Here is a 12,249-nt window from a genome sequence, read left to right as displayed (position 1 = left end):
AAAAAAAAAAAAAAAAAAGAGAGAGAAAGAGGTATTTGCAATACACATTGTATGGGAACATTATATATCCTTTAACAGAAAGAAACCACTGTCTCTGTATGCTGCCCTAGTCCTTACCTTCTGCTAAGTCCTGGAACCTGGAGGTGGAGAGGAAGGGAGAGAAGGAAAAACAAAACAGGATTACTGGTTTAGTACCAATAATAACATTAGCAGCATAGTGTCGCTGTACTTATTATGGTTTTGTCAAAAAAGGAAGAACGTATTTTGCACAAGAAATTACAAAGAGCTCATTCCAGAAGACATCTGCCTCATAAATCCAAAAACTGAAACCAAATCACTGAGGTATTGAGAAAACAGCAATTTTACACTTCTCCCATATCTGTAACTTGCGTCACACACAATCTAATGTCACATCCTCCAAGTACAAATCTACCCAGTGTATATACACCTCAGCTAGTTGCAGTTGTCTAGTTCCAATGAAGAACAGTAGCACAAGCTTCAGGCACCTTATGCATGTTAACCAGGGCTTTGAGACAAGCCCACTCTCGTGACACTGTCACCAGGACAAGCGAGGGTAGAGAGAAAGCAAAGTAAAAGTTGTTTAGGACAAGGTGGCACATGCAAGATGTATTTCAACAGGACTCACTTTTTGACCAGCTTGTACAGGCGCTTTCTGTTAAGGGAAGGTGTATTTTTCTTGCTCGCCAATTCAAAGAGTTTGTCAGCAACAGCCTTGTAATCAAACTGTTGGAGGAAAGTATGATACAGCTTTTCTTAGTTAGCTTATTCATGCAAGATAGCCCGATGCGATTCGTGTTATCAAGAAGCATACACATCCTTTAAACAGCCACTTCCTTTAAACCCAAAGTAGAGGGGGTACTGTTGGCATTTACACCACCTTCACACATGTATACTGACTTTTACAGATGGTTGCTTCATTACCAGAACAGTTGAACCCAGTATCACTTTCTCAAACATTCCTAACCTGAATTCTTACACAAGTGAGAAGCCAGCCACCTTCAAACCTCCTGCAAATATTTAGCTAAATATCAGATTTAAAGTGTGTCATGTCCTAATTCTTGCTTAAAAGCCGCAGATGCATGAAGCGTATCTACCTGCATGTGTGTTTGATGGCTGGATCTGTCAAAAACACTACACTGCACTGGAAGTGGGTCTAAAAAAACCCAAATTGCAACATGTTATCCTCTCTCCTATGTATCCCATCATCAATTACTTTTGCTCTTATTGCAAATTAAACTTATGCTGATTGCTTCACCACTCACAGTGACTTGGCTTTTGGCATACATTTTTGAACTCTTGAAACAGGAAGGGAGGAGCAGAAAAAAGAAGGTGTGGGAGACCGGAAAGAAGAATTCATAGTTTAGACTGAATTTATTTTCTTATAAACTACTCAGAGAGTACACGTTACATAAACATCACTTTGCATTAAGGCAGAAAGGGATTACATTTTTGTAACATGTTTATCCAATTAACACCCTTTATTTCTGTACTTCTTGAAAGGGATGGGAAAAAATAAAACAAAGGGGGAGTGTTGATAACAGAACAAGCAAGTCACAAACCTGAAGAACAGTCCCAATACCGTCATCAGCATTTTCATAAACATCCTCTGTTTTTTCAGAGCTCTGCACTGATTTTCTTGACAAACATCTGTCTGCTATTAAAAAAAAAAAGACTGAGTATTAATGTTTAGTTTGTAAAAACCAAGATAGCACACCCTACTCTGATAGACAGAAGAACAGGTGCATTTTTCTTCATGCAATCTTGTGAGCCTGGACTGATTTAAGTACTTTATGTCACCATTATGCAATACACAACTGTGTCACTACCTGAGTGCTTTTTAAAAAATTGCCTCTGTACCAGAGTATATCTGGATTGAAAACCTTCCTGCTCAGCTTTTTTACTTTGTTTTTTTAATTTAAAACTCCCATGGAATCACAAAAGCTCATCTTCTTCAAAAATGTATGGACATCCAAGAACCAAAAGCCAGACTGGGTTATCATCTAGCACTATTGCAGAAAGCTGATATTGCCTGGCTTTACAGAGACCGCTGATTTTTGTGATATTCTTTTGGAGTCACTTTGTTTAAGCACACCTAAAGGGAATACAGGGAAACACAATTATCCTTACAACACCTTGAACATGTGTTTGGCTGGTTCAGAGCAGAAATGTATTTTTAAGAAACAGATTTTTAAATCCTAGCAAGTGTTACCAAGGCCATTTAGTACTTCCTCCTCACCTTTGGTTTTAAACACCTCTTCATCTTCCTGTTTGTCGTCTTCAGACACATCCTCCTCATCACTGTTGCTACCCAGTTCTTTCATTAGGTCCTCGATGGCATAGGGGGACTGATCCACAATGATCTCAAAGATACCAGTGGCTACAGCATGCAGCACACATCGACTGCATTACAAGAGAGCAGCGGTGAGAGTTGAAAGGTAGAAGCACACACGCCTTCCCCTCTCACATTAAAAATATGGAAATTTGAGGGACACAGGGAAAATGGGCAAGAAAGAAAAAAGTGGAAAAGCATCTAGCTCTCCAGATGAGGAAAGTGAACCTGTCACTTCCTAAACAGAAATCCTTTAATTCAAACAGTGTCCCGCCAATGTTTCCCTCTTAAATTTCACTGTTTATATGCTGCTCTATATTACACTGCAACAACAAAGAATCTGATCATCTCAGCTGTTCTATGCATGTTTAAAAAAAAAAAAAAACCCAAAAAATGAGACAAAACCAACCAGCAGAGGTTGCTAATAGTTCTTATAAATCTGTGAAGATTATCTATAGCTTTGATAAACACAAGTTATCTTCAAATGACTGTGCAAATCATTAGTAAAATATCCTTTCTCTACATTCTGAAGAATATTATGACTCTTCTTCAATCCATTTATTACCATCTGGAGTGATATATGCAGAATTTCTTGATTATTTAAAAATATTTATCTTTTCATTACACTTACTCCTTTGATTTGGCAGCAATTTTGCAGAAAGGTTCAATGAACTTGAGATTCTGGTCTGCTGTAAGCTGTATGATCAGAAAGAAAAAAATAATGAGTACAGTAAATATTGTATGTGTACACAATTTCCTTGAATATTTGGTATAGGGGGATCTTCTTTATGAAGATAAGTCAAAGTTTTTCAGCATACTCTCTAATTCCAACTGACAGGAGTATCCAGTGACTCTTTGTTACCACTGCTAACACTAACTTCCAGATATTCCCCAGAAGCATTATAAAAATGCTGACTGCTTTGCAGACTTCAATCTACTGAGTACAGAAATATAACAAAACTTCTTATTTTAGATATGGAAACATGAAGCAGAGAAAACAAATAATTTTGTGTACTTTCACACAGATGGTCTGTAGCAGACATGAAGATCTGGGTTTCTCTTAACTGGACAACTTGGACCAAAACACTGTCAGTTACAGTACTACTAACGATAAAATCCTTCCCTAGATTCAATTTATGAGCATCAGCTGCGATTTCAAATAGTCTAGGGGACTAATTCCCCATGCTTCCTGTGAGTGGCTTAGCCACAGCTTTGAGGCTGTGGAGCTGCAGAAATTATTTAGGCTCCAAGCAGGCACTTCTCTTGTGCAGACATTATCTCCCTCTCAGTCCACAAAAGCTGCAGGCAAGATTGCTTTCAATACTGACTGCAAAGAATACAAATGGAAAATTGCTAACAGCCTCGTCCATTGCAAGGAGATGTATCAGATGCCAGAAAGGAGAGGAGGTAAATGAACACAAGCCTGGAACACGGTGTGGGGCAGTGGGCAGCTCGCCCTGGTGGAGTAACAGGAGAAATACTCTTTGGAAGAAGTTCAGCAGTGACAGCTGCAGTAACAGGCTTTCAGTTGCTGCAAAACTCTACATCACTAACATCAACCAAAACTAAGGGCAACCAAAACAGTAATATACAGCAGACAAAGACAGATGTCATCAGCAAAATGAACACGTGGATGTAGAGGGTAAATTGCTCAATGCACAGCCAACAAGGTCTGAGGCTGAGAATAAGCAAATATTAGACAGCTTTGAAAGCTCACTTTCTTCCTCTACATAGGTGTTATACAATCAGCCAAAAGCAGGTTTTATCTCAGTTTTTGCAAAAGCAAAGACTGGCAAACGTGTTCACACAAGAGAAAAGACATTGAGTCCTTTCTGTTGAAACAAACAAATGAGAATAGTCTAACTTTTATATCGTTACTTCCAACCTCAATTTGAAGCAGTGTACCAGTATTCAGGAACTTGAGAGAAACTACTATATTCTCACTGTCTACACTAAAGACATGAATAAAAGTAAAAGGATAAATTGTAATGAATCACTTTCTTCATGCTTATTCAATGTTAATGTATTTAAAACTGTTAAAACATACATAATCTAAAAATTGTATTTCTTCTAAAATGCTGCATGCTACAGCTAACATTAATCAGGAAGAAAATTACAACATATTTTCTAACCTCCTTTGCACCAACTTTAGCCAATTCATCCAGATAGATATCAATGAAATGTAACTTTATCCCAGTAGGAGCATTACTGTCTGAGTCCATAACTTCCTTCATTAGTAGCTGCAGGAAGAGTTCAATTAGACTGGAAAAAAAAAAAAAGGAAAAAAAAGAAAAAGAACAAAATATTCATATTCAACTGCTCATATTCTATTTGCTTTGAAAATAAATTCTCATCATTCACAGTTTTACCAGTTCTTCAAGACAGCTATCCAACACTTGTAAGAAATAAATCCAGTGACCAATTTTCACATCTTAAAGCAAACTTTAAAAAACTCCATAATCAGAGCTCCCAGATGATTTTGTAGCATCAGACATTCCATTCAATGCAATTTGCTACAGTGAAAAACGGTTTTAAAATTCACACCTTAATTTGGACTGAAAATTTTTATATTATGCCTCATGATTGATGGGTAGGAGGAGGGATTCTGCTGTTTGAGCAGGGCATTCCAAAGACATAGCTGTTGCGTTCACCGATCCTTGATGGGCATCACCTTTTACCCTTCCATTTTATGAGACGATTTTCACTTTGGTGCACACCCAAGGATTGAATTTAATACTGATCTTTCTCAAACTCATTTCAACTGTGCAGACTTTGCCTTCATTAAAGCATGTTATCCACTGTCTGTTAGAGCAAAACAATTATACTGAGGAACAGATCGAGGGCTAAGCTAGGCATTAAAAAAATCATCATCCCAATAGCTCAAGCCAGAAGTGACTGAGCTGTGTACAAGTAGGACTGTGGTTCTGTTCAGTTACTGACGTCTGGAGTACTAACAAATACTGCTGGAGTGACATGGCTCAGAGATATGCTGTCATTGCTGCATCTAGGCAGCACTGGGGACTTTTTTTTTTTTTTTTTCCTGAGGCCTATCCTTGCTATCTTTCAGGAAAGTGAAGCTGTGTATATTCCACGCTTTCTCCCCTGGTGTTCTGTGAGACCTCCTGGAATTTTGCCTAGAACAAACATGTCCAGTTCCAAGGAGAATTTAAAGCATTCCAAAACCAGAAAGATTATTTTAGTTTTAATACTCCTTTCTTCAAAAGCACTTGGAAAGAAAAGAGGAATGGAAGACATGCTAGGCAGCTTCTAGGCTCCTCCTAGGAGGGAAAGGCAGCTCTTGAGCTCCCTCACCCTGCAAAGGAATCATGATCTTCTCTTCCCACCCCATCTCCTCTGATGGTGAAGGGCCTCCAGGCCACTCTTTCAGTGAAGCTGGAAAAAGGGAGGCCAAAGCCATAAGAAACCTTGTCAGAGATCAGTTTGGGTGACCATGTCTCTGCCATGGAAATGTGTTTGGGGAAAAAGGGCTTTGGCTTTATCAAACCTCCTCCCATACTTTCTGTTCCTGTCAAGGAGTGTTTTCATCTCTTCAACATGTGGGCATTTACCCAGTGCAGAATTAAGGCAGAGCAGAGGGGATGGGGTGTACTTTAGCTTTGCATTCCTTTCTATTTCCACAAAAACATGCCCATATGCATTCCACATTTCACGAGGCAAGAGAGAGAAAGGATAACCTTAACACCAGGTTATCAAGCGTTTTTAATTAAAGATTAAAAGCTCTTCATCAGTTTAAACACAGAGCAAGCTTAGAAGTCACACAAGAGCTCTAGACAGAGCAAGATGACTGCAGCTACTTGCCATTTGGTAGAATATGGAAGAAATACAAACAAAACCACTGATGTATACAATAAACAGGAAGCCAGTTTACAATTAAGGAGTTCTGTCTTAACAAGAGACAAGTCACCATTTATAAAGTCACAGCCAATCAGACCACCACCACAACCCCCCCAAAAAAAATTATTTTTCTGTATTTTCTGGGATGCAGGTTACCTGTCTAATCTCTCCACAGGTGATATTCCACTGATAGCTCTCCTGGCTAAATCAGTCAAATCTAGCAAACTCCATGAAAAATTTGGAACCCTCAGATTTCACCACTGCTTGGAATACCACACAATACCATACAACCACAGGTTGCTACATTCAGGTTTTGCATAAGCATACATGAATTACTTTCTCAAATCTCCTTCTGTGAAACATGCACTCAATGGCTTAGGTGAATGTGAGAGTTATCAATTGCCGTGTGTATTTAACTCAATGAAGCGTAGCACCTAAATTTGTTTCTAAACTATGTAAGGAACAAATAAACCGTAGTGCTAAGACTTCCTGACAGCGCTGTCTATGGAGAAAAAGGATCTATTAAAAGAAAATGTATTTGATAAATGTAAATTGGGCAACTTCTTTATGATGCAACTACATTCAGAAATCTGCTTACCTTTCATCCCATTCATTTCTTTTCAGCACTTCAAAGGACTGCCTCAAAATCCTACGCATTAGCTGCAAGGTACAAAAATTGTTACAAATGCTGTTCATGAAAACAGATAAAGGAGTTACTATGACTGTAATGTGAATAGACTTCTTAGTAAACCTCTTCATAGCACAACAAGGTGGAAAGCCTCCTCATATGAACATTTTGACAGACTTGTCTATCATGTCAAGCAACAAAAGGATGCTGTGAAGCTCAAAAGACAATAAACTATTTTCATATCCGAAGCCCAGAAAAATCCATGACCATTTCTACTACACAGCTTCTTCTTGCTCCATCACGCCAATTTCTTCATTAAGTGCTGACAAATTTAAAAAAAAACATGGCTTAAACTGAATACAACAGTACAGGACAGATGATAACAATAATAATTTAATTTACTTGAAACTTGTGCTAAGAGACAACCTTATGTAAAACAGCTACATATAAACGACTCAAAACACTTCACTTCCTGAAATACTTGGTTTCTGCTAACATTGAGAAACAAAAAACAGCAATGAACGTGCCTGCAATTAACTTCTTTCAAAGAAGAAAATACAATTTTGTTCTTTACAAAGGTAAAGTAGGTCTTTTACGATTCTTCTCTTACTAATTTTATTATTTGTTTTAATATAGTGTTTCCTATAGAAAGAATTCTGATACCTGAACGTACTACAGTGGATACTTTAGTGGGAGAAAGTTGGGATTCTAGTGACAACTACTTTATACAGAGTCATAAAAACGTCTTTCAACAGTCTGATCTAAATAGCTAATGTCAATGCAACGTCCTCTGAGACAGTATTTATATTCTGTATAGAAATCAAATGAGGAACACCACTATGTTATAAAGGAAGGCAAACAAGAAAGCACTTGCAGCATGACATAAACTATAATGGCTTTTAGATTTGCAGTGGTGAGTGAAAGCCTTTAAAACAAGTATCTCTTACAATGCATCAAGAAGATAGCCACTTGTCTTCTCTTACAATATATATAAATGCACGTGCAGACAAAGGTGCCTTCCAGCACACCACCACCACATCTTTTCTCGCAGAAAAGATCTACAAGAGAATTAGTATATTACCATATAGTACTTATCGAGACGCAGACTGTCTATCCCATTCCATTCACGGTTCATAGTTTGCCAAAATGTCTGAATGAACAGATGTCCTGTAAGAGAGTAAGAAAAAATATCTGCTTGTCTGGCACAACAGTTTATTTTGATAACCTAAAAAGAATCTCAAGAAATCACTTTAACATGAGAAAGGGCTGCATTTCCCTAGTGACTGGGAAAGAGCTATGGGAAGACGTGCTTGAGACACATACAAGGACAAGTCAATTAAACTTCAGAACAACACAAGAAAAGGCACACAGCTACTTTTAAAGACAAGTGTAATTACAGAGGCAGTTTTGTCTATATTTTGTAGGCAAGTTAAGAGCAAAATATCCATTCTGCACTCAGTTCTGCACCCATGCAAGTGCACTCTATTTCAAGTGCACTCTATTTCAAGTGCATTTTGAATACTAGGTGCTCAACAGCTCATGAAACAAAGCTTCAAGAGTAGGAAATACACAGAACAATTAAGTCTATGCAGAATGGCAAAGGCAGAGGACAAGTGTGCTTTGCTACGCATCCTGCAAAGTCTCACCTATATCACACTGGAGATATAACTCTTCCCCCGCAACAACCAGAAACAAACCACATCACACGCTTCCCTTAATGTAATCACACACAGCAGTTGGACAAAAAGCAAAGAAAAAGCCAAGGAAGCACCCCTTTCTGGCTGTCTCTATTCTGGCACTGTGATAGTGGCCTCAAAATCGCCAAAGATCAAAGTACCTTACAAAGTGTTACATAATTAAATAGTACTTACGAGCCTCTGTATTCTGAATCACATGGATAAGCTGTGAGATATTGTCTGCAAGTTCCTCCTAAAAGTAAATAAATACAGTTAGCATAGCACGTTTCAGAGCTTGGTCTCCTCACTAAACATGCAACCAGAAAACAGCAAGAAGTATGAATATCATCAAACATCCCTCAAAATTAAAAATATTCTCTTAACAACTGCATTAGTATTGCAGTTATCTTTCCACTGGGATTAGGTCAGTTTAAGGGAAGACTCAAGGCTATCAAGCTCTGTTCATTTCACCAGATCTCTGCACAAGTCATCTTTTTGACAGCAGACAAGACAGGAGGAGAAAAATCCCATTTATTTGAATTAACAATTGACATAAAACTTTAGGGGTACTGTTTCCATACAGTTTAATTGTAGGTGGAGCTCTCTGTGCTATGTAAGAGAAAAAAACTTGTTCATGCAAACAGACAAGTGATCTGAAAACTGATTAAGTGAGGTTACTAAGATTTTGTACTCCCAAACTGGTATCTTTTAAAAGTATGGAGACAAATTGGTAGTAGTTGACTAAAGTCAGTAGTAGAGACAAAGTTGGTAGTAGAGGAAGTGCCACTGAACTAACAAAAGAAAAGGAAGTGTGAAATTTTGAAACGAGGCTAATCAAAGGCTGCAGGTATGTTGTAGTTGCACTTAAGGGCAACCTGCTGTTACTGCTTTCGTTCCACCAAATCAATGCACTTCACAATGGTATGTATTTCACTTCTGGTTTTGGAAGGTAAAAGCTACACCTGCCATTCAGAGGGCGACTCCAAACAGGATGCCATTGAGCCTTCTGCTCATGTGGTGAGGATCATTGAGTTACAGTGACCTCTAATGCAAATGTCACATATGAGCAGCAGGGGAAGGGGAAAAAAAGAAAGAGGTAAGCAAAACTCACTAGGGTAATTTTCATTATTCTAAATTAGGATGTCCCTACAGTATATTTAAGAGGAGACACACTCAAGCGAATATAAACTCTGTTACTGTACCTGTAGCAGAGGTTTATCCTGCATCCACATACAATAGAATAGGCCCTTCCATATTTTCAGCAGTTCTTCCTGGCTGAAGCCACCTATGGTGCAGAAGTACTTTGATTGAAAACAGAAAGTCTCACATTTCCACCAAAATGTTTTCATGCAGTTTCCTCTGTTCCCTGCTTTCTTTCGGTTTTGTTATATTCTCTTGAGCAAACCTTGGTTCCTACTACAAGCACAGTAATTGGAAGGCAACTTGGTACAGTTCAGTGATTCCATGACAGTAAGCTTCTAATTTGTATCAAAGTAAGAAAGATTTCCAAAGAACCACAGATGAGATGAGATGAGATGAATACTAAAATAATTCTGATAAAGTCCCCTGGCATATTTTAGCACCAGGTCTGAGAGATATTCTTAAGGAGGGCATCATATCTAATTTTGCAACAGAGGTGATATGCAAATCCTCAAGCATAACTGACAAAGCTTTCTGGTTGTTTTGTTTTTTAAATAAAGACTCACTTTACCAATAGTTTTGTTCGTTACTAGAGGCTTGTTTTGACAGAATAAGCTTCTAGCAGCCAACAAATTTGTTTTGATATTACAATGCATAATCAAAGAGCCTGAGCAACCATAATGAAAATACTTTCCTTACAGCTAGTCCTGAGGTACAGTATCACCTGAACTTTAACAGCAAAGAATATTTTCACTATTAACAGTGTAAAAATTCACATTCTAGTCAGAATCTAGTAATAGTGTTCAAGAACATTTTAAAAACCAGGTTATTCATGACATCAGATACATTGCTGGGAAGGAAAATTATAACAGCATACTGTTACAAGGTAGATACAATAACCTACTACATCTATTTTCAAACTATGGCTTATTAAGTACTGTCAAGTGATTTCAAGAAAAATCACATTAAAAAGGTAATCATCATCAGTAAGCTCAGATTTGCTCCAAAAGGATCACTGTCACTTGAAAAATTTTCAAGTGTTTGCCAATCGAAAATCCTAAGACCCAGTGCTAGGTCTAAACTAAGTACCTCCTCCTTGGATCAAGTCAACTGAAAGCATTTAACACTACCGCATCGTTCTCCAGACAAAAAGCCTGTAAACACGTTAGTTAAATCGTCTACCGTCATGCTGGCATAAAAAGAAAGGAAATAGAGCTGAGCGAAGGAAATATGCCAAATGCTATGTAGGAAGCAATACCTCTAGTAATATTAAGCATTATTAGAAATTTAATTTAGATTTGGCAGTAATGTTAAGATTAAATATGAAATAATTTGATTCACTGATTTAATATTAATTGAAATATTAAAATTAGTAACATTTCTTAACAGAATTATACACTAGATATGTAGAAGAAGCAGGCTTAACCTCACAGGCAGCATTAACTCTACAGAGGCATCAGACATTGGGCTATAGGGATTCTATCATTAGTCCAGGGGATGTCAGCTGCTACGTATGAAGATGGCCCTGGAGTTCTTCCCTATCTAGGGAACACAGACTTCCATGGGGTTGCTTTTCATACACCGAGGGCTCTTTAAAGTGTCCTAGGCAGTCCTTCATCCATTTGACAAAGGACCCTGATCAAAAGGTTTCAGAGCAAGTTTCTTATCCTTGTCATTAAAAAATAGTTTCAAGACTGTGTTTTTCAACTTTATGTGCCCTGCTGTCACCATCCACCAGCTGGCAAATAATCATTCATGCAAGGTTACTTTAAAACCTGAATCTATTGTATTAGCCAAAACAGTCCACAAAACTGAAAGCCTCCTTTGCCTTAAAGCTACCTTGAGAACGATTTTGGTTTTAGGGCTTGGATTGTAACTCTGTCCCTATGTACAGTGTGGGAGCTTGGATTAGGAATGTTACAACCACTCACTGAAGACGTGCTACTTTAATGCAAGCCTTGTTAGCATTTCTGGTTGGGAGTTATGCTGTTTTGACATTGCTATCATTAAAATTGTTGCAATTTTTCCTGTTCCAGATAATCTCCAAGGACTAGATCACCAGAGGCACATTTTGGTGGAAATTATATAAATCCTTTATAGATCTGGGCCCATGTTAAGTGCAGCTCTGTCAGATAGAAAACCACCCAGCAATCTTTCCTCTTTTACTATAAGTTTTTTTTATTACTACTACTATGTACTATTTATTATTCTTTCACCAATTCATTTACCAATGTCTCTATAATATCTTGCCATTATCAGCCCAGTATGGCATGCTCTTCTTCTGTTTCAAGGTAGCTAACAGGAGAAAAAAAAAAAAAAGAGACCACTTCCAAGGAATAATGTGCTCATTCAAGCTCATCTGCACCCATGACTTCAGTAGTTCTGTGCTTTCTGTGGAGTTTCACTTCTTGTTGAAAATTAAGAGCTCTAGCTCTTCAAAGAAGATTCCCCAGCATGACCCATAATTCAGCCTTAGCACAGACCACACTGAGCAGTCCTGCCTACCTGTGAAACATTTGACTGAGGCAAATGGCAGGTGAACTCCACCACCTCTTTCAAAAGTTAGCATTTCTCAACTGTTCAAGTTAGGGTATCTAGCT

At 38.0% G+C, this 12,249-nt stretch overlaps 1 protein-coding gene across 1 annotated transcript; it reads right to left on the bottom strand.

Annotated features, from left to right (window-relative positions):
- Positions 1 to 117: 117 nt before the first annotated feature.
- Positions 118 to 10,837, bottom strand: RRP1 (ribosomal RNA processing 1; the record flags this gene model as incomplete). Its single annotated transcript, XM_010287558.1, has 11 exons — positions 10,780 to 10,837; positions 9,712 to 9,794; positions 8,705 to 8,762; positions 7,915 to 8,000; positions 6,804 to 6,865; positions 4,483 to 4,612; positions 2,982 to 3,046; positions 2,258 to 2,421; positions 1,581 to 1,675; positions 647 to 744; positions 118 to 137 (listed from the first exon to the last, which is right to left on the bottom strand). Coding segments are annotated over exons 1-11 (919 nt in total), but the record flags the coding sequence as incomplete, so codon positions are not given.
- Positions 10,838 to 12,249: the final 1,412 nt, after the last annotated feature.

This window comes from Phaethon lepturus, unplaced genomic scaffold, assembly GCF_000687285.1.
Source record: "Phaethon lepturus isolate BGI_N335 unplaced genomic scaffold, ASM68728v1 Scaffold57265, whole genome shotgun sequence".
In the NCBI taxonomy this organism is placed as follows: Eukaryota; Metazoa; Chordata; class Aves; order Phaethontiformes; family Phaethontidae; genus Phaethon; species Phaethon lepturus.
This window is presented reverse-complemented; position numbering and strand designations above follow the sequence as displayed.